The sequence below is a fragment of the Salvelinus fontinalis genome, chromosome 13 (assembly GCF_029448725.1).
Source record: "Salvelinus fontinalis isolate EN_2023a chromosome 13, ASM2944872v1, whole genome shotgun sequence".
Lineage (NCBI taxonomy): Eukaryota > Metazoa > Chordata > Actinopteri > Salmoniformes > Salmonidae > Salvelinus > Salvelinus fontinalis.
In genome coordinates, this window is record NC_074677.1 from 15,269,585 (window position 1) to 15,290,734 (window position 21,150).

At 40.7% G+C, this 21,150-nt stretch overlaps 1 protein-coding gene across 2 annotated transcripts; it reads left to right on the plus strand.

Annotated features, from left to right (window-relative positions):
• Positions 1-5: 5 nt before the first annotated feature.
• On the plus strand, positions 6-20,120 carry LOC129868152 (oocyte zinc finger protein XlCOF6.1-like). Of its 2 annotated transcripts, none has more exons than XM_055941847.1 (2): positions 6-302; positions 19,228-20,120. In XM_055941847.1, the coding sequence occupies exons 1-2, from the start codon at positions 110-112 to the stop codon at positions 19,932-19,934; spliced, it is 900 nt and encodes a 299-aa protein (XP_055797822.1). In that variant the 5' UTR covers positions 6-109; the 3' UTR covers positions 19,935-20,120. The 2 variants fall into 2 exon arrangements, with proteins under 2 accessions (XP_055797822.1, XP_055797821.1); XM_055941846.1 differs by lacking the exon at positions 19,228-20,120 and adding an exon at positions 13,797-15,142 and having other exon boundaries at positions 25-302.
• Positions 20,121-21,150: the final 1,030 nt, after the last annotated feature.

Below are 21,150 nucleotides of genomic sequence, written 5' to 3' on the forward strand. Positions count from 1 at the left end.
CGCAGTTGAGGTCACGTGGTCTTGGGTACATTTTGTCTGAGAGGTTTATTCCATACGTAGCGAGTCTACTAGCTAGAAGTGATCAAGTCTTTTACATTAGGTCTTCAAAATGTCCAAACTACAGTTGTTGAATGGGTTTCTTACCAAGCGACTAACCGCGGTTGCTGTGGAGATATACGTAGAAGTGGAAAAAACGATAACAGAATACCAGGACGAAATTTCCAGTTCAAAGGAGGAGATCAAGCGTTTACGACGGCTGCTTGATTTGGTTTTCAATCCGGAGATAAAATTACATCGAGCAGGTTTGTAGCAACTACTGTGTCGAGTCATGGTTTGAAGCATGTAATGTAGGCTACGACCCTAGTGGTCAAAGTTACCGTTTGTCGTGCTATGGTTGCGGTCATGGGGAGAAAGTGGGATTGGGAATAAGGGTTTCCCAAGCATAGTCCCTGTAAACCGAAGTAAAGACAGTTTCAGGTTGGATATTCGCCTGTAGTTTTCCTTACGTCCACCGACAGCAGTTAGGGAGCGTCAACATGGTGACAAATCAAAATGTTCAAATTTCAATAGCTCTTTAACCATTATTCCTAACACTTTCAAAACTGGTTGTAGCTAACCTGATGGCATAGGCACACATTGCACACCCTTTAGTTTGTCCATTTTCATCTCACATGATTTTACATGAATTTTCCAAAATGTAGAATTTCAATAGCTCTTTGGTCATGTGACCTAGTGACTTCAAACAAGGTTCAGAATGTCCACTCAAGTGGCCCTACACATTGCACACCCTTTAGTTTGTCTATTTTCATCTCACATGGTTTTACATTTAAACTTGACCCCCCAAAACCATCTGGTTTAGACCCTTTCTTTAAGGTTGCTGCCCCTTTATCTCCAACCTTTTTAACCTCTCTCTCCTTTCTGGGGAGGTTCCCATTGCTTGGAAAGCAGCCACAGAGAGTCCTTGATTTAAAGGGGGAGATCAAGCTGATCCTAACTGTTATATGGCCTATTTCTATTTTGCTTGTTTATCAAAAGTGCAGGAAACTTGTCAGTAATCAACTGACTGGCTTTCTTGATGTCTATAGTATTCTCTCTGTTATGCAATCTGGTTTCTGCTCAGGTTATGGATGTCACTGCAACCTTTGTGACTGGAATGAGCTGCAACAAACACTCAAACTGGACAGTTTTATCTCAATCTCTTCATTCAAAGACTCAATCATGGACACTTACTGACAGTTGTGGCTGCTTTGCGTAATGTGTTGTTGTCTCTACCTTCTTGCCCCTTGTGCTGTTGTCTGTGCCCAATAATGTTTTTACCATGTTTTGTGCTGCTACCATGTTGTTGCTACCATGATGTGTCGCTGCCCTTGCTATGTTGTTGTCTTAGCTTTCTCTTTATGTAGTGTTGTCTCTATTGTCGTGGTGTGTGTGTTGTCCTATATTTATTAATAAAAGTGCCATGATAGTAGTGACATATAAATATATTATTTTGTATATTATATCATTATTTTGTAGTTCTTCAAAGTAAATGAGGTATACTTCTAGGATGGCTGAATACCAACTATCAATCACTTAGATCATGTATTTTCAGGTAGAGGTACAGTTGAAGTCGGAAGTTTACATACACTTATGTTGTAGTCATTAAAACTTGTTTTTCCAACCACTCCACAAATTTCTTGTTAACAAACTATAGTTTTGGCAAGTCGGTTAGGACATCTACTGTGTGCATGACACAAGTAATTTTTCCAGCACTTGTTTTACAGACAGATTATTTAACTTATAATTCACTGTATCACATTTCCAGTGGGTCAGAAGTTTACATACACTAAGTTAACTGTTCCTTTTAAACAGCTTGGAAAATTCCAGAAAATTGTCATGGCTTTAGAAACTTCTGATAGGCTAATTGACATCATTTGAGTCAATTGGAGGTGTACCTGTGGATGTATTTCAAGGCCTACCTTCAAACTCAGTGCCTCTTTGCTTGACATCATGGGAAAATCATAAGAAATCAGCCAAGACTCCAGAAAAAAAATTGTAGACAAGTCTGGTTCATCCTTAGAAGCAATTTCCAAATGCCTGAAGTTACCACGTTCATCTGTACAAACAATTGTACGCAAGTTTAAACACCATGGGTCCACGCAACCATCATACTGCTCAGGAAAGAGACGCGTTCTGTCTCCTAGAGATGAACGTACTTTGGTGTGAAAAGTGCAAATCAATCCCAGAACAACAGCAAAGGACCTTGTGAAGATGCTGGAGGAAACAGGTACAAAAGTATCTACACTGCTCCAAAAAATAAAGGGAACACTTAAACAACACAATGTAACTCCAAGTCAATCACACTTCTGTGAAATCAAACTGTCCACTTAGGAAGCAACACTGATTGACAATAAATTTCACATGCTGTTGTGCAAATGGGATAGACAAAAGGTGGAAATTATAGGCAATTAGCAAGACACCCCCCAAAAAGGAGTGATTCTGCAGGTGGTGATCACAGACCACTTCTCAGTTCCTATGCTTCCTGGCTGATGTTTTGGTCACTTTTGAATGCTGGCGGTGCTCTCACTCTAGTGGTAGCATGAGACGGAGTCTACAACCCACACAAGTGGCTCAGGTAGTGCAGTTCATCCAGGATGGCACATCAATGCGAGCTGTGGCAAAAAGGTTTGCTGTGTCTGTCAGCGTAGTGTCCAGAGCATGGAGGCGCTACCAGGAGACAGGCCAGTACGTGGAGGAGGCCGTAGGAGGGCAACAACCCAGCAGCAGGACCGCTACCTCCGCCTTTGTGCAAGGAGGTGCACTGCCAGAGCCCTGCAACATGACCTCCAGCAGGCCACAAATGTGCATGTGTCAGCATATGGTCTCACAAGGGGTCTGAGGATCTCATCTCGGTACCTATTGGCAGTCAGGCTACCTCTGGCGAGCACATGGAGGGCTGTGCGGCCCCACAAAGAAATGTCACCCCACACCATGACTGACCCATCGCCAAACCGGTCATGTTGGAGGATGTTGCACGCAGCAGAACGTTCTCCACGGCGTCTTCAGACTTTGTCACGTCTGTCACATGTGCTCATGTGCTCAGTGTGAACCTGCTTTCATCTGTGAAGAAGAGCACAGTGCGCCAGTGGTGAAATTGCCAATCTTGGTGTTCTCTGGCAAATGCCAAACATTTGAGCAGACACATGCACATTTGTGGCCTGCTAGAGGTCATTTTGCAGGGCTCTGGCAGTGCTCCTCCTTGCACAAAGGTGGAGGTAGCGGTCCTGCTGCTGGGTTGTTGCCCTCCTACGGCCTCCTCCACGTCTCCTGATGTACTGGCCTGTCTCCTGGTAGCGCCTCCATGCTCTGGACACTACGCTGACAGACACAGCAAACCTTTTTGCCACAGCTCGCATTGATGTGCCATCCTGGATGAACTGCACTACCTGAGCCACTTGTGTGGGTTGTAGACTCCGTCTCATGCTACCACTAGAGTGAGAGCACCACCAGCATTCAAAAGTGACCAAAACATCAGCCAGGAAGCATAGGAACTGAGAAGTGGTCTGTGGTCACCACCTGCAGAACCACTCCTTTATTGGGGGTGTCTTGCTAATTTCCTATAATTTCCACCTTTTGTCTATTCCATTTGCACAACAGCATGTGAAATTTATTGTCAATCAGTGTTGCTTCCTAAGTGGACAGTTTGAGTTCACAGAAGTGTGATTGACTTGGAGTTACATTGTGTTGTTTAAGTGTTCCCTTTATTTATTTTTTCAGTTTATATTGCACAGTTCAGGTTGGATCTGATTTATCTCTAGAGAAACTGTGCAGTGTGCGCATTGAGCTCAGATAAAAAAAAAAAAATGGAATTCAAATAATTTAACCTACGCGGTCAATTAGTTGTTTTAAAAAAACAAATTACAGACATTTTGGTTTATTGCTCAGCACTAGGAGGATGTGACTGCGTGTGACCTGATCAATGTGTGGCCATTTTTGAAATTGCGAAATTCGTGCAGCAGCCCTATCAGCCAAAGACATGTATTACTAAGACGGGGAACATTTAGCATTTCCCATAAGAAAACATGTCAAACTTAGCCACCATTCTAACACTTAATTGGCATGCACAGAACTGTGTACTGGATAGCTACAATAGTGCCACTGATGAATAAAAACAGCCTTACAGAAGTATCTGCCTGTGTGCACAGGGGTTTCCCCCTACCACTCTAAAATGTGTATTTTCCCAACAATGATGATATCCATGAACTTGTAAGTTGTTGGGTATAAAAATGTTTTATATCTTAATGACAAAGTAAATATTTTGCTGACAAGGTCAAGCTCAACTGTGAAGCGTCTTATTCAGTTGGATGTGGGTACAGTTGAGATCCACTTATCTTGAATACGTGTCTTGAAACATTACAAACAGGTTGCATGTTGTCTTCATGAATATCACATTTTAAGCGGAGTTGTCTATTTTACGTGCTGGATTCACTGTAGCTAGTTAGCTACTACTACTAGCCCCATCTAGAAGGGATGCAGCTTCTGTCAAAACTGTCATACTGCCGCTTGTAAAAGGAGACTGAATCTGTCTGCAGATGTTGGGAGAGTGTTAAGCGTTAGTTTGATTGGAGTAATGCTGCGTTCATAACATCTCGTTAATTTGTAAATGCCATTATACGACTGGGAAAAATCTAATTCAACGCCCCTCCAACTAGTAATTACTAGTGGGAAACTTGTCTATCATCTGAGCTCTAACTTCTCCCACTTGCTAAACTGTGATGTCACATACTAAGGAAATTACTTCTAACAATGTTTGCACATACAGCGAATACAGCAGATGTAGACTTTACCGTGAAATGCTTGCTTACGAGCACTTCCCAACAATGTGGAATTAAAAAATAGTAACACGAGGATTAAAATACACAAGAATGAAGCTATATACAGGGAGTACCAGTACCAGATCAATGTGACTAGGCATCAGAATAAAAAAATAGAGTAGCAGGTGTGTATGTGTACCTTCAGAAAGTATTCACACCCCTTGATTTCTTTTTTCCCCACTCATTTTGTTTCAGTTGAGTTTAAAATGTATTAAATTGACATTTTGTCCCCCACTGGACTACACACAGTGCTCCATAATGTCAAAGTGGAATTATGTTTTTGGAAATGTTTACAAATTAATTAAAAAAGAAATGCTGAAATGTCTTGAGTCATTTAAGAATTCAACCCCTTTGTTATGGCAAGCCTAAATAAGTTCAGGAGTAAACATTTGCTCAAGTCGCATAATAAGTTGCATGGACTCACTGTGTGCAATAAGGTTTAACATGATTTTTGAATGACCTCATACAATTGTCTGTAAGGTCCCTCAGTCGAGCAGTGAATTTCAAACACAGATTCATGGAGTTTTTCCAATGTCTCGCAAAGAAGGGCACCTATTGGTAGATGGGTAAAAAAATCTAACTTTGAATATCCCTTTGAGCATGGTGAAGTTATTAATTACACTTTGGGTGTTGTACCAAATACACCCAGTCACCACAAATATACAGGTGTCTGTCCTAACTCAGTTGCTGGAGAAGAAGGACACCCCTCAAGGATTTCAACATGATGCCAATGGTGACTTTAAAATAGTTACAGTTAATGGCTGTGATGGGAGAAAACGGAGGATGGATGAACAGCATTGTACTTACTTCACAATACTAACCTAAATGACAGAGGGAAAAGGAAGCCTGTACAGAATAAAACATATTACAAAACATGCATCCTGTTTGCAACAAGGCACTAAAGTAATACTGCAAAAAATGTGTCAACTAATTTGGGGTCAAATTCAACACAACACATTATTGAGTAAGGACTGGGGAGTTTTTCAGGATAAAAAAATCTACGGAATGGAGCTAAGCACAGACAAAATCCTAGAGGATAACTTGGTTCAGTCTGCTTTCACCAGACACTGGGAGATGAATTCACCTTTCAGTAGGACAATAGCCCAAAACACAAGGCCAAATCTACACTGGAGTTGCTTACCAATAAGACAGTGAATGTTCCGAGTTACAGTTTAGACTTAAATCTGCTTAATCTGTGTCAAGACTTGAAAATGGTTGTCTAGCAATGATCAACAACCAATTTGACAGCGCTTGGAATAATTTTTTAAAAGAATAATGGGCAAATATTGTACAATCCAGGTATGCAAAGCTCTTAGAAACGTACCCAGAAAGACACACAGCTGTAATCGCTACCAAAGGTGATTATAACGTATTCACTCGGGTGTGAATACTTATGTATTTCATTTTTTATGAATTTGCAAACAGTTCTAAACATGTTTTCACTTTCTCATTATGAGATGTTGTGTGTAGATGAGTAAAATAATATCAATTTAATACATTTTGAATTCTGTCTAACACAACTAAATGTGGCACAAGTCAAGGTGTATGAATACTGTCTGAAGGCACTGTGTGTAATCTTGTGAGTGTGCATAGAGTCAGTGCAAGATAGTCCGGACAACCCTATAGCACTTTGTGGTCGAGGGCAGTGCTATTGCCATACCGGTGATGCAGCCAGTCAAGATGCTCTCAATGGTGTGGCTCGATGCTTGGAAGGTGCTATGGTGTTGAACGCTGAGCTGTAGTCTAGGGCTGGGAATGGCCATGGACCTAATGATACGATACTATCATGATACTTTCATGCCGATTTGATATGTATTGCTATTCGATGTTCCAAACATATTACTATTACATATTACTCACCATATGTCTGTTGCAGAGGATAAGAGAGCCATGAGAAAAGACACGCTTTGATCAGTCATGGAAATAATAGTGCTAAAAACAAATTGGCTCACTATTTAAAAAGATGGGAAAACAATCAAATAAAGGAAAAATACTGGAGTTTTGGTGCAAGTACAGCCAACTAGCGCAAAAATCATATTGCGATATTGGTCAAACGATACGGTATAATGTCAAATAATAAACTCAGCAAAAAAAGAAGCGTCCCGTTTTCAGGACCCTGTCTTTCAAAGATAATTTGTAAAAATCCAAGTAACTTCACAGATCTTCATTGTAAAGGGTTTAAACACAGTTTCACATGCTTGTTCAATGAACCATAAACAATTAATGAACATGCACCTGTGGAACGGTCGTTAAGACACTAACGGATTACAGACGGTAGGCAGTTAAAGTCACAGTTATGAAAACTTAGGACACTAAAGAGGCCTTTCTACTGACTCTGAAAAACACCAAAAGAATGATGCCCAGGGTCCCTGCTCATCTGCGTGAGCATGCCTTAAGCACGCTGCAAGGAGGCATGAGGAATGCAGATGTGGCCAGGGCAATAAATTGCAATTTCCGTACTGCGAGACGCCTAAGGCATCGCAACAGGGAGACAGGACGGACAGCTGATCGTCCTCGCAGTGGCAACACCTGCACAGGATCGGTACATCCGAACATCACACCTGCGAGACAGGTACAGGATGGCAACAACAACTGCCCGAGTTACACCAGGAATGCACAATCCCTCCATCAGTGCTCAGACTGTCTGCAATAGGCTGAGAGAGGCTGGACTGAGGGCTTGTAGGCCTGTTGTAAAGCAGGTCCTCACCAGACATCACCGGCAACAATGTCGCCTATGGGCACAAACCCACCGTTGCTGGACCAGACAGGACTGGCAAAAAGTGCTCTTCACTGACGAGTCGCGGTTTTTCCTCATCGGGCTGATGGTCGGATTTGTGTTTATCGTAGAAGGAATGAGCGTTACACCGAGGCCTGTACTCTGAAGGTGGATCGATTTGGAGATGGAGGGTCCGTCATGGTCTGGGGCAGTGTGTCACAGCATCATCGGACTGAGCTTGTTGACATTGCAGGCAATCTCAACGCTGTGCATTACAGGGAAGACATCCTCCTCCCTCATGTGGTACCCTTCCTGCAGGTTCATCCTGACATGACAATGCCACCAGCCATACTGCTTGTTCTGTGCGTGATTTCCTGCAAGACCGGAATGTCAGTGTTCTGCCATGTCCAGCGACGAGCCCGGATCTCAATACCATTGAGCAAGTCTGGGATCTGTTGGATCGGAGGGCGAGGGCCATTCCCCCCAGAAATGTCCGGGAACTTGCAGGTGCCTTGGTGGAAGAGTGGGGTAACATCTCACAGAAAGAACTGGCAAATCTGGTACAGTCCATGAGGAGGAGATGCACTGCAGTACTTAATGCAGCTGGTAGCCACACCAGATACTGACTGTTACTTTTGATTTTGACCCCCCCCCTTTGTTCAGGGACACATTATTTCATTTCTGTTAGTCATTTCTGTCTGTGTCTCTCTCACTCTGTATCATGAGGCTGTATGTATTGTTACATATTCATTCGACCAATTCAAACTGCCCATTGATCAGCACAGCAATTGATAAAACAGGACCATGTTTGCTAAACAAGTGTTTCTGATTTTGTTGATATTACTGTTGAAGGAATTCGTTTCCTATATGTTCATTAACCAATTTAATTATACAAAGCAAACACCATTTCTAAGAATATTTAAGATCCTTATTTGCATAAAATAGACATAGACCCGTGTCCAAATGAATCAATAGTGTTTATTCTCGAGAGATCTCTGACGTGCATATACAAAAACGTTATTTTTATCCCTTCTATTACTAACGCACATACATACACACATCTGCATTATCTCCTGAAATCTCTTCTCAGTTTATTACCACTTAGCTGACAGTTCCAGCCCCCCCCCCCCCCTAAAAATATGAGTGATATATGAGTGACTTTCCAACATGCCACAATCTGTTATTATGTTGGACACCTACTGACCTGAAAATGTTTTATGAAATATATATTTTTGTCAATGATATGTATTGCTAATATAAAGGTTTAAGGAAATACCGGCAGGCACCACATTACTACAGTGCAAAGCCGCTCGCTCAATCTAGCATGATGGCCTTTTAAGTATAAAAGCACAGCTTGCTTTCATAGAAAGAAAAAAAAAAGCTTGGAATGGGTTGGAGTGTGTGTGCGAAGAATCCAATACTTTAACTTGTATGCAGTTCAAATCACATTATTGTGGGAGCACCTCCTCTGAGTATGAATTAGGCTATTTGAGAAGGTTTAAATCCTAAGCAACCTGCATGCACATTGTTTGAAGTACAATAGGCCAACCGCTTCTGTAGTAGGTCAAAGCAGGGTGTTGGGAAAAACTTGGTAGAGCATGAATGGAGTAGGCATTGTGGTGCTCATGTGAATTTCCTTTCTTTAGACCAATGTGTACTTCACACTTAAAACATAGAATTTTGTTTAGAATAATATATTATTACAAGTTATTTCTCACTCGCCCGTCAAAATAAACATAACTTTCTAACTAGCGCCCAGCTGTTGTTGTTGCATGCTAACCACCATGAACTAGCTCTGGTGGTTAAGGTTATATCCCCTATTCATTTCTACATGGTGGTGACCCCAGCACCCCCCACACCTTTGCCACCGCTGCTGATAAAAATACTAGGGGATTTTGGTAAGTATGAAGTCGGTTTTGACAGACGTTGCATCCCTTCCACCCATGACCCTGCTTTGGCTGGCTGGCTAGTTAGTTTAGCTAGATGTATAATTGTAGGTAATATAGCTAGTCATTGTAGCTAACTAATTATAAGCATGAACGTTGTGTGTGTGTGTGTGTGTGTGTGTGCGTGCATCTGGGAACATAACATGATAATGGCAGTTTTGTTTTCTAATGCCATGACTTATGCTGACCAAACCGGCCACGTTGCAAAATACATTCACACATACATGTTATTCAATCATTTCATTATTCAATCATTTAGCACCTGCGTAGCCAGGCGCTAAAATATAACTTGGTTTGACACAGAACAAAAATAAAATGCTGCATGCAAATATTTCAATGATTTTACTGAGTTACAGTTCATATAACAAAATCAGTAAATTTAAATAAATTCATTAAGCTCTAATCTATGGATTTCAAATGACTGTGAATACACATATTCATCTGTTGGTCACAGATACCTTAAAAAAGAGGTAGGGTTATGGATCAGAAAACCAGTACGTATCTGGTGTGACCACCACTTGACTCATGACTTATCTTGGTAAAGGAGAAACATCCCTGTTAGTGAGCATAAATACATTTGTGCACAAAATTTGAGAACAACATTTTTCCTGTGCATATGGAACATTTCTGGGATCTTTTATTTCAGCTCATGAAACATGGGCCTAACACTGTTGCTTTTCTATTTTCGTTCAGTATATTTTAGACGCTTGCCGTGCTGAATATCCCACCTCTCCCACCTACTTATAGATTTTTAAGAGCATATACTAGAGGTCGACCGATTATGATTTTTCAACGCCGATACCGATTTTATTGGAGGACCAAAAAAAAGCTGATACCGATTAATCGACTGATTTTTTTTATTTTATTATTTTTATGTATATATATATATATTTTTTTTTTATATATATATATATATATATATATATATATATATATATATATATATATTTGTAATAGTGACAATTACAACAATACTGAAGAAACACTTATTATAACTTAATATAATACATCAATAAAATCAATTTAGCCTCAAATAAATAATTAAACATGTTCAATTTGGTTTAAATAATGCAAAAACAAAGTGTTGGAGAAGAAAGTAAGTGCAATATGTGCCATGTAAAAAAGCTAACGTTTAAGTTCCTTGCTCAGAGCATATGAAAGCTGGTGGTTCCTTTTAACATGAGTCTTCAATATTCCCAGGTAAGAAGTTTTGGGTTGTAGTTATTATAGGAATTATAGGACTATTTCTCTCTATACCATTTGTATTTCATAATCCTTTGACTATTGGATATTCTAATAGGTACTTTAGTATTGCCAGACTAATCTCGGGAGTTGATAGGCTTGAAGTCATAAACAGCGCAATGCTTGAAGAGCTGCTGGAAAATGCAGGAAAGTGCTATTTGAATGAATGCTTACGAGCCTGCTGCTGCCTACCCCCGCTCAGTCAGACTTAATTATAATATAATAAACACACAGAAATACGAGCCTTAGGTCATTAATATGGTCAAATCCGGGAACTATCATTTTGAAAATAAAACGTTTATTCTTTCAGTGAAATATGAAACCGTTCCGTATTTCATCTAACGGGCATCCCTAAGTCTAATTATTGCTGTTACATTGCACAACCTTCAATGTTATGTCATAATTAATTTGCCAGAATTGTACATAATTATGGTCTTTGTTCGGAAGAAATGATCTTCACACAGTTCGCAACGAGCCAGGCGGCCCAAACTGCTGCATATACCCTGACTCTGCTTGGACGGAACGCAAGAGAAGTGACACCATTTCCCTAGTTAAAATAAATTCATGTTAGCAGGCAATATTAACTAAATATGCAGGTTTAAAAATATATACTTGTTTATTGATTTTAATAAAGGCATTGATGCTTATGGTTAGGTACACATTGGTGCAACGACATGCGCTTGTTAAATCACACGTTTGGCGAAGTAGGCTATGATTCAATGATAAATTAACAGGCACCGCATCGATTATATGCAACGCAGGACAAGCTAGATAAACTAGTAATATCATCAACCACATGTAGTTAACTAGTGATTATGTTAAGATTGATTGATTGTTTTTTTTGATCGTTTAATGCTAGCTAGCACCTTACCTTGGCTCCTTGCTGCACTTGCATAACAGGTAGTCAGCCTGCCACGCAGTCTCCTCATGGAGTGCAATATCAAATCAAATTTATTTGTCACATACACATGGTTAGCAGATGTTAATGCGAGTGTAGCGAAATCTTTGTGCTTCTAGTTCTGACCATGCAGTAATATCTAACAAGTAATATAACCTAACAATTTCACAACAACTACCTTATACACACAAGTGTAAAGGAATGAATACGAATATGTACATAAAAATATATAAATGAGTGATGCCCGAACGGCATAGGCAAGATGCAGTAGATGGTATAGGGTACAGTATATACATATGAGATGAGTAATGTAGGGTATGAAAACATTATTTAAAGTGGCTAATGATGCATTTAATTACATCAAGATGGCAAGATGCAGTAGATGGTATAGGGTACTGTATATACATATGAGATGAGTAATGTAGGGTATGAAAACATTATTTAAAGTGGCTAATGATGCATTTAATTACATCAAGATGGCAAGATGCAGTAGATGGTATAGCGTACAGCATATACATATGAGATGACTAATATAGGGTATGAAAACATTATTTAAAGTGGCTAATGATGCCTTTAATTACATCAAGATGCAGTAGATGGTATAGCGTACAGTATATACATATGAGATGAGTAATGTAGGGTATGTAAGCATTATATAAAGTGGCTATTACATCAATTTTTCCATTATTAAAGTAGCTAGAGTTGAGTCAGTATGTTGGCAGCAGCCATCCAATGTTAGTGATGGCTGTTTAACAGTCTGATGGCCTTGAGATAGAAGCTGTTTTTCAGTCTCTCGGTCCCCGCTTTGATGCACCTGTACTGACCTCGCCTTCTGGATGATAGCGGGGTGAACAGGCAGTGGCTCGAGTGGTTGTTGTCCTTGATGATCTTTTTGGCCTTCCTGTGACATCGGGTGGTGTAGGTGTCCTGGAGGGCAGGTAGTTTGCACCCAGTGATGTGTTGTGCAGACCTCACTACCCGCTGTAGAGCCTTACGGTTATGGGCAGAGCAGCAGCCGTACCAGGCGGTGATACAGCCCGACAGGATGCTCTCGGTTGTGCGTCTGTAAAAGTTTGTGAGTGTTTTTGGTGACAAGCCGGTTTCCAAAAATGCTGATTTACCGATTATGAAAACTTGAAATTGGCCCTAATTAATCGGCCATTCCGATTAATCAGTCGACCTCTAGCATATATACTCATGTGGGTGATTTTTAAAAGATGAACAAGGTCCACACTCCAGTCCAATTGGTGGCTGTAATGCACCTTAGAGTTGGTTGCCAACTGCCATATAACATTTGAAGAAATTATTCAAAGAAAACTAACAAGGTTTAGCTTTTTAACAGTGGATAAATTGTTGGAGTACACACAATTTTGTAGGACTCAAAATGGATAACAATTTATACTCGGATCCAGCAAAAAAAGTAAACATATGCATTTCAGATAAAATAACCCAATGTCTATCTCCCAAGATAAATTGTCTAGCAACAGAAAGCTAGCTAAATGTCCGTGAATGTTTTTCATGTGTGTTTTCAACCTGTCCCCAAGTTAATGTAGTTGGTTCACAGTTGGTTTTGATATTTTAACATGCGTGCCATGAACGCGTTTGATGGGGATAGACAAAATCAACACTTGCACGATGGCGCACACAGACGCACGTGCGGAGCCGGTTTGGTCAGCATATTAGTCATTTTGTCAACATTTGAACGCTGAAAGTAAAATTTAGCAAGCCGCAGACTAGGCTAGCAACAGCTGGCCCATGGCACTTTCCAGAAAGAGCATTGGGTTGTGGATTTTGCAATTGATTTGAGCACCAACAGAGTTTTAAATATTTTTTCCAAGCTTATTACAGTAAAGAAATAAAAAGTGGTGTTCACAATGTTCACGTATTAGCGTTATTTAACATTGTAAATCGTAGGACTTAGTCGTTTTGAGTGTAGAATGATGGAAGATCAGGCAACAGAGGCCTCAAGGTTCTCTGGGAGAATCCGATAAAAAGGCATGCGGTCAGACTGCTCCCAACTCAAAGCAACCATGCGTCTATCCAGTATAAATGGACTGTAAGTGTACCAACTAACCATGTAAGACAATGGTTAAGGAATTAATAGTTTTTGAAAGATTCTTCTTTCCTATCCTTTTCTCCAGACCTCCATCAGCTCTGGCTCCCAGAAGAGGTCCCCCCTGAACAGCAGCAGTGGAGCCCCAGTCTGAAGCAGGAGAATCCAGAGACCACACACATTAAAGAGGAACATGAGGAACTCTGGACCAGTCAGGGGGGAGAGCAGCTTAAAGAGCTAGAGTCGGATACCAAAGAATTCATATTTACTCCTGCTTCTGTCGAAAATCAGGGCCCACCTCAGCCCTCACATCTTTTCCAAATGCAAATTGTGGAGTCCCCTACCAGTACAACTAAAGAGATCAAGATGAAACCAAGTCACATTGGTGAAAACCCTTGTCTTGTTTGTGGCAAATGTTTCAACTGTAAATCTGCTCTGGAAAGGCATATGAGGGCCCATACTGGGGAGAAACCTTATTGCTGCAGTGAATGTGGCAAATGCTTTAGTCAGATCGGACATCTGACAGTGCATATGAGGGGACACACAGGGGAGAAACCGTTTAGGTGTAATATTTGTGGCAAACTGTTTTATTGGGAATCTGATCTGAAAAGGCATAAGAGGACCCATACCGGGGAGAAACCTTATGGCTGCAATGAATGTGGCAAATGCTTCCGTCAGATCGGACATCTGACTGTGCATATGAGGCGACACTCAGGGGAGAAACCACACAAGTGTCCCCTGTGCAGAAAATGTTTTACCACAGCATTTCAATTAAGATTACATACAGCAAGTCATACAGGGGAGAAACAGTATTGCTGTCAATATTGTGGTAAATGCTTCAACCAGAAAATAAGTCTGACTAAACATTTGAGTGCACACACAGGGGAGAAATTACAGTAGTGCAAGGAATGTGGCGAATCCTTCAGGAAGAAGGGAACTCTGAGCAACCATATGAGGCATCACACACAGGAGCAAATAATGCAGAAACTTTTTCAACCTGAGTGGAAAACTGAACATTTTGATTATTCACACTGGAGAGAAACAATATACAGTGGGTATAAAAAAAATATTCACTCCTTTTGACTTTTTCAAATTGTGTTGTTATAATGTGGGGTTGAAATGCTGGCCTGCCTCTCTAACATTTATGCTACCTGCCATCCCATTTGTTGCCATTTGTTCCATTGTTTATGTTTGTTCTTGGTGTCTGTTTCTTTTATGGTATGCACGCTGTACAATGTAAGCTCACCACTTTGCTGTAATCAGATAACTGGACATTAAGGAAATAATATTTCATTAAGGAAATAAATACATATTTCCTTTTATTATCTCTGACGATGTCAAATGACCATGCTGACATATATTCAAGCTCTGAAAGTGTAAGGACATTTTCTGAGTGATTTATAATAATCAATAAATGTACCGTACCATATTAAACATTGATTAAGGAATACATTTTTTGAGAAAGATTATTTTCCTATCCTCCTCTGAGGATAGGAGAGGATGTTCCCTCTTAGTATCAGCACTGTGAGCAGGAATGAAGCAGGACTCAGACCCCACACAGATTAAAGAGGAACATGAAGATTTCTGGACCAATGAGGCGGGCAGAAGAGCAGCTGGAAGGGCTGAAGAGTTCATATTCACTCCTGCCTTTGTGAAAAGTAAATGTGATCAGGAGGATCGAAACCTCAGCCCTCAGATATTAACCAAATCCAAATTGGTTAATATCTTTATCCCACCAACACAACTGAAGAGGTTAACAGAACCAGATGGAGACTACAATGGTGTTTCAGAATGTAGCAGTGTGTGTGTGTGTGTGTGTGAAATTACTTGTGTCTGAAATCTGGATAGTCACATTTGTGACCCTCATGCAGTGAATGTGGCAACTGCTTCAGTCACAACTCGCATAATGAGGGAACACACAAGTGAACACAGTTCAGTGTTCATGTTTGTGGCAAACGTTTCGATTGGGAATCTGATCTGAAAAGGCGTATGAAGGGACACACGGGAGAGACCATACAGATGCTCTTTGTGTAGAAAATACTTAATCAAGGCATGCCAATTAAAAATCCCATGATCATTCACACACCATGTGTGTGTTCTGGTAACAATCAAGAGACTAGGGAAAAACTCAGTGCAAGGAATGTGGTAAATCCTTCAGGCAGAGGAGTAGCCTGATATGGCATATGAGGAATCGCACAGGAGCAGTTAATGCAGCAAGTACTACAACCGGTGTGGAAAACGGACATTTTATGATTCACACAGAGGTTGCGAGGTGGATGTATTTACAGATGTCCACAAACATAACCGGCATCCAACAGTCTTATTGTTCTGGGACAGACAATGTGTACATTGTAAAACAAATGTATGTTTTAATAAAGTTTAACATCCTTCTTGGATATTTTGGGGGGGCATTTTGTTTATATATATAAACTCACCCCCCCAAAAAACATTCTCTCACTGTCAACTGTGTTTATTTTCAGCAAACTTAACATGTGTAAATATTTGTATGAACATAAGATTCAACAACTGAGACATAAACTGAACAAATTCCACAGACATGTGACTAACAGAAATTGAATAATGTGTCCCTGAACAAAGGGGGGTCAAAATCAAAAGTAACAGTCAATATCTGATGTGGCCACCAGCTGCATTAAGTACTGCACTGCATTTCCTCCTCCTCCTCATGGACTGCACCAGATTGGCCAGTTCTTGCTGTGAGATGTTACCCCACTCTTCCACCTATGCACTTGAAAGTTCCCGGACATTTCTGGGGGGATGGCCCTGGCCCTCACCCTCCGATCCAACAGGTCCCAGACTTGGTCAATGGGATTGAGATCGCTGGCCATAGCAGAACACTGACAATCACGCACAGAACGAGCAGTATGGCTGGTGGCATTGTCATGCTGGACGGTCAAGTCAGGATGAGCCTGCAGGAAGGGTACCACATGAGGGAGGAGGATGTCTTCCCTGTAACGCACAGCGTTGAGGTCCTGCTCCAGAGTACAGACCTCGGTATAACGCTCATTCCTTCGATGATAAACACGAATCCAACTATCACCCCCGGTGAGATAAAACCGCGACTCATCAGTGAAGAGCACTTTTAGCCAGTTCTGTCTGGTGTAGCGATGGTGGGTTTGTGCCCATAGGCGACGTTGTTGCCGGTGAGGACCTGCTACAACAGGCCTACAAGCCCTCAGTCCAGCCTCTCTCAGCCTATTGCGGACAGTCTGAGCACTGATGGAGAGTGCGTTCCTGGTGTAACTCGGGCAGTTGTTGTTGCCATTCTGTACCTGTCCCACAGGTGTGATGTTCGGATGTACCGATCCTGTGCAGGTGTTGTTACACGTGGTCTACCACTGCGAGGACGATAAGCTGTCCGTCCTGTCTCCCTGTAGCTCGGTCTTAGGCGTCTCACAGTACGGACATTGCAATTTATTGCCCTGGCCACATCTGCAGTCCTCATGCCTCCTTGCAGCATGCCTAAGGCATGTTCACGCAGATGAGCAGGGACCTTGGGTATCTTTCTTTTGGTATTTTTCAGAGTCAGTAGAAAGGCCTCTTTTGTGTCCTAAGAGTTCATAACTGTGACCTTAATTGCCTACCGTCTGTAAGCTGTTAGTGTCTTAACGACCGTTCCACAGGTGAATGTTCATTAATTGTTTATGGTTAATTGAACAAGCATGGGAAACCGTGTTTAAACCCTTTACAATGAAGATCTGTGAAGTCATTTGAATTTTTACTAATTATCTTTGAAAGACTGGGTCCTGAAACAGGGACGTTTCTTTTTTTGCTGAGTTTATATAAATAATGGCTGGGCCTGGCTCCCAAGTGGGTGGGCATATTGCCTCCCAGGCCCACCTACTAGGGAGCGAGGCCCAGCCAATCAGAATTAGTTTTTCCCCACAAAAGGGCTTTATTACAGACTGAAATACTCATTTTTGTTTTGTTACAGCCTTATTCTAAAATTGATTAAAATTGCTTTTTTCCCTTATCAAGCTACACACAATACCCCATAAAGACAAAGCAAAAACAGGTTTTTATTACAAATAAAAAAACAGAAAAATTACGTTTACATAAGTATTCAGACCATTTACTCAGTACTTTGTTGAACCACCTTTGACAGCGATTACAGCCTCGAGTCTTCTTGGGTATGACGCCACAAGCTTGGCATACCTGTATTTGGGGAGTTTCTCCCATTGTTCTCTCCAGATCCTCTCAAGCTCTGTCAGGTCTCTCCAGAGATGTTTGATCGGGTCCGGGCTCTGGCTGAGCCACTTAAGGACATACAGAGACTTGTCCCGAAGCCACTCCTGTGTTGTCTTGTCTGTTTGCTTCGGGTCGTTTCTTGTTGGAAGGTGAACCTTCGCCCCCAGTCTGAGGTCCTGAGTGCTCTGGAGCAGATTTTCATCAAGGATCTCTCTGTACGTTTCTCCGTTCATCATTCCCTCTCCTGACTTGTCTCCCAATCCCTGACGCTGAAAAACATCCCCACAGCATGATGCTGCCACCACCATGCTTCGCTGTAGGGATGGTGCCAGGTTTCCTCCAGACGTGACGCTTGGCATTCAGGCCAAAGAGTTCAATCTCGGTTTCATCAGACCAGATAATCTTGTTTCTCGTGGTCTGAGTCCTTTAGGTGCCTTTAGGCAAACCCCAAGCGTGCTGTCATATGGCTTCTGTCTGGCCACTCTGTCTGGTTGCTGGAGTGCTGCAGAGATGGTTGTCCTTCTGGAAGGTTCTGCCATCTCCACAGAGGAACTCTGGAGCTCTGTCAGAGTGACCATCACGTTCTTTGTCGCCTCCCTGAGTAAGGCCCTTCTCCCCCTTCTCCGCCGGGCGGCCAGCTCTAGAAAGAGTCTTGGTGGTTCCAAACTTATTCCATTTAAGAATGATGGAGGCCACTGTGTTCTTGGGGACCTTCAATGCTGCAGAAATGTTTTGGTACCCTTCCCCAGATCTATGCCTCGACACAATCCTGTCTCGGAGCTCTACGGACAATTCCTTTAACCATATGGCTTGGTTTTTGTTCTGACATGCACTGTCAACTATGGGAACCTATAAAGACAGGTGTGTGCCTTTCCAAATCATGTCCAATCAATTGAATTTACCACAGGTGGACTCCAATCAAGTTGTAGAAACATCTCAAGGATGATCAATGGAAACAGGATACACCTAAACTCAATTTCAAGTCTCATAGCAAAGGGTCTGAATACTTATGTAAATAAGGTTTTTCTGTTTTTTATTTTTTATTCATGTGCAACAATGTCTTAACCTGTTTTTGAATTTGTCATTATGGGGTATTGTGTGTTATTGATGAGGGAGAAAAAGTATTTAATCAATTTTAGAATAAGGCTGTAGCGTAACAAAATGTAGAAAAAGTCAAGGGGTCTGAATACTTTCGAATGCACTGTATATATTTTGTTGCCTTAGTATAACCATAGGCCGTAGGGTCCCATTAATTCTGAAAATATGTCCCCAAAAAAATTGTACGATTCTTAATTCCCTATCCTTCTCTCCAGACCAACAGCAGCACTCTTTCCCAGTCTCTGAAGAGGAGCTTCCAACTGAGCAGCAGCACTGTGAGCAGGAGTGGAACCCCAGTCTGGGGCAGGAGGACCCAGAGCCCACTCAGATTAAAGAGGAACAGGAGGAACTCTGGACCAGTCAAGGGGAACAGCTGCTTGAAAGGCTGGATTCTGATAACAAAGATTTCATATTCACTCCTGCCTCTGGGAAAAATCAGGACCCACCTCAGCCCTCTTATCTTTTCCAAATCCGAATTGTGGATTCGCCCACCAACACAACTGAGATGAAAACAGAACCTGATGGAGACGGCTACAGAGTATCAGATAAAACATTTACTTGTCAAATTTGTGGAAAATGTTTCAAACGGAACTGGGATCTCAAGAGGCATATGAAGAACAAGATTCATATGAGAAAGGTGATTATGGTTTCTCACAATACGGAGAAACCATACAGGTGTCATGTTTGTGGCAAAAGGTTCAATTGGGAATCTTTTCTGAAAAGGCATATGAGGACCCATACAGGGGAGAAATCTTATTTCTGCAATGAATGTGGGAAATGCTACGGTCAAATTGGACACCTGCGAGTGCATATGAGGAATCACACAGGGGAAAGACCATATAGATGTTCTTTTTGCAAAAAAGGCTTTACCACATCATTCCAGTTAAAACAACATACTTGTCCTCCAATTGTTGGGAAATAAGAGATTTTAAAGATATAGGGTTGAAAGGATTTTTTTTTTTTTTACGTATTTTACCGAATCATGGCGCTCTAGATATGTGCAAATTCCCATAGGAACACAACCATTTTAAAAGTGCAGGGCTTGGACCATGCCTTAATTTTTTGTCTTACAGGAATGAAAAGGAAGTCTCTACCTATCCATTGATGTAAATACACATATATACATATATGTATATATATATATATATATATACATATATATATATGTATATATATATATATATATATATATATATATATATATACATATATACATATATATATACATATATATATATACATATATATATACATATATACATACATATATATATACATATATACATACACATATATATATATATATACACATATATATATATATACACATATATATATATATATACATATATATATATATACACATATACATATATATATATACACACATATACATATATACACATATATACATATATACATATATACATATATACATATATATATATATATATATACATATATATACATATATATACATATATATATATACATATATATATATACATATGTATACATATATATTTATATATATACATATTTATATATATACATATTTATATATATATATATATATATATATAAATACACATATATATATATACATATTTATATATATATATACTGCTCCAAAAAATTAAGGGAACACTTAAACAACACAATGTAACTCCAAGTCAATGACACTTCTGTGAAATCAAACTGTCCACTTAGGAAGCAACACTGATTGACAATAAATTTCACATGCTGTTGTGCAAATGGAATAGACAAAAGGTGGAAATTATAGGCAATTAGCAAGACACCCCCCAAAACAGGAATGATTCTGCAGGTGGTGACCACAGACCACTTCTCAGTTCCTATGCTTCCTGGCTGATGTTTTGGTCACTTTTGACTGCTGGCGGTGCTCTCACTCTAGTGGTAGCATGAGACGGAGTCTACAACCCACACAAGTGGCTCAGGCAGTGCAGTTCATCCAGGATGGCACATCAATGCAAACTGTGGCAAAAAGGTTTGCTGTGTCTGTCAGCGTAGTGTCCAGAGCATGCAGGCGCTACCAGGAGACAGGCCAGTACGTCAGGAGACGTGGAGGAGGCCGTAGGAGGGCAACAACCCAGCAGCAGGACCGGTACCTCCGCCTTAGT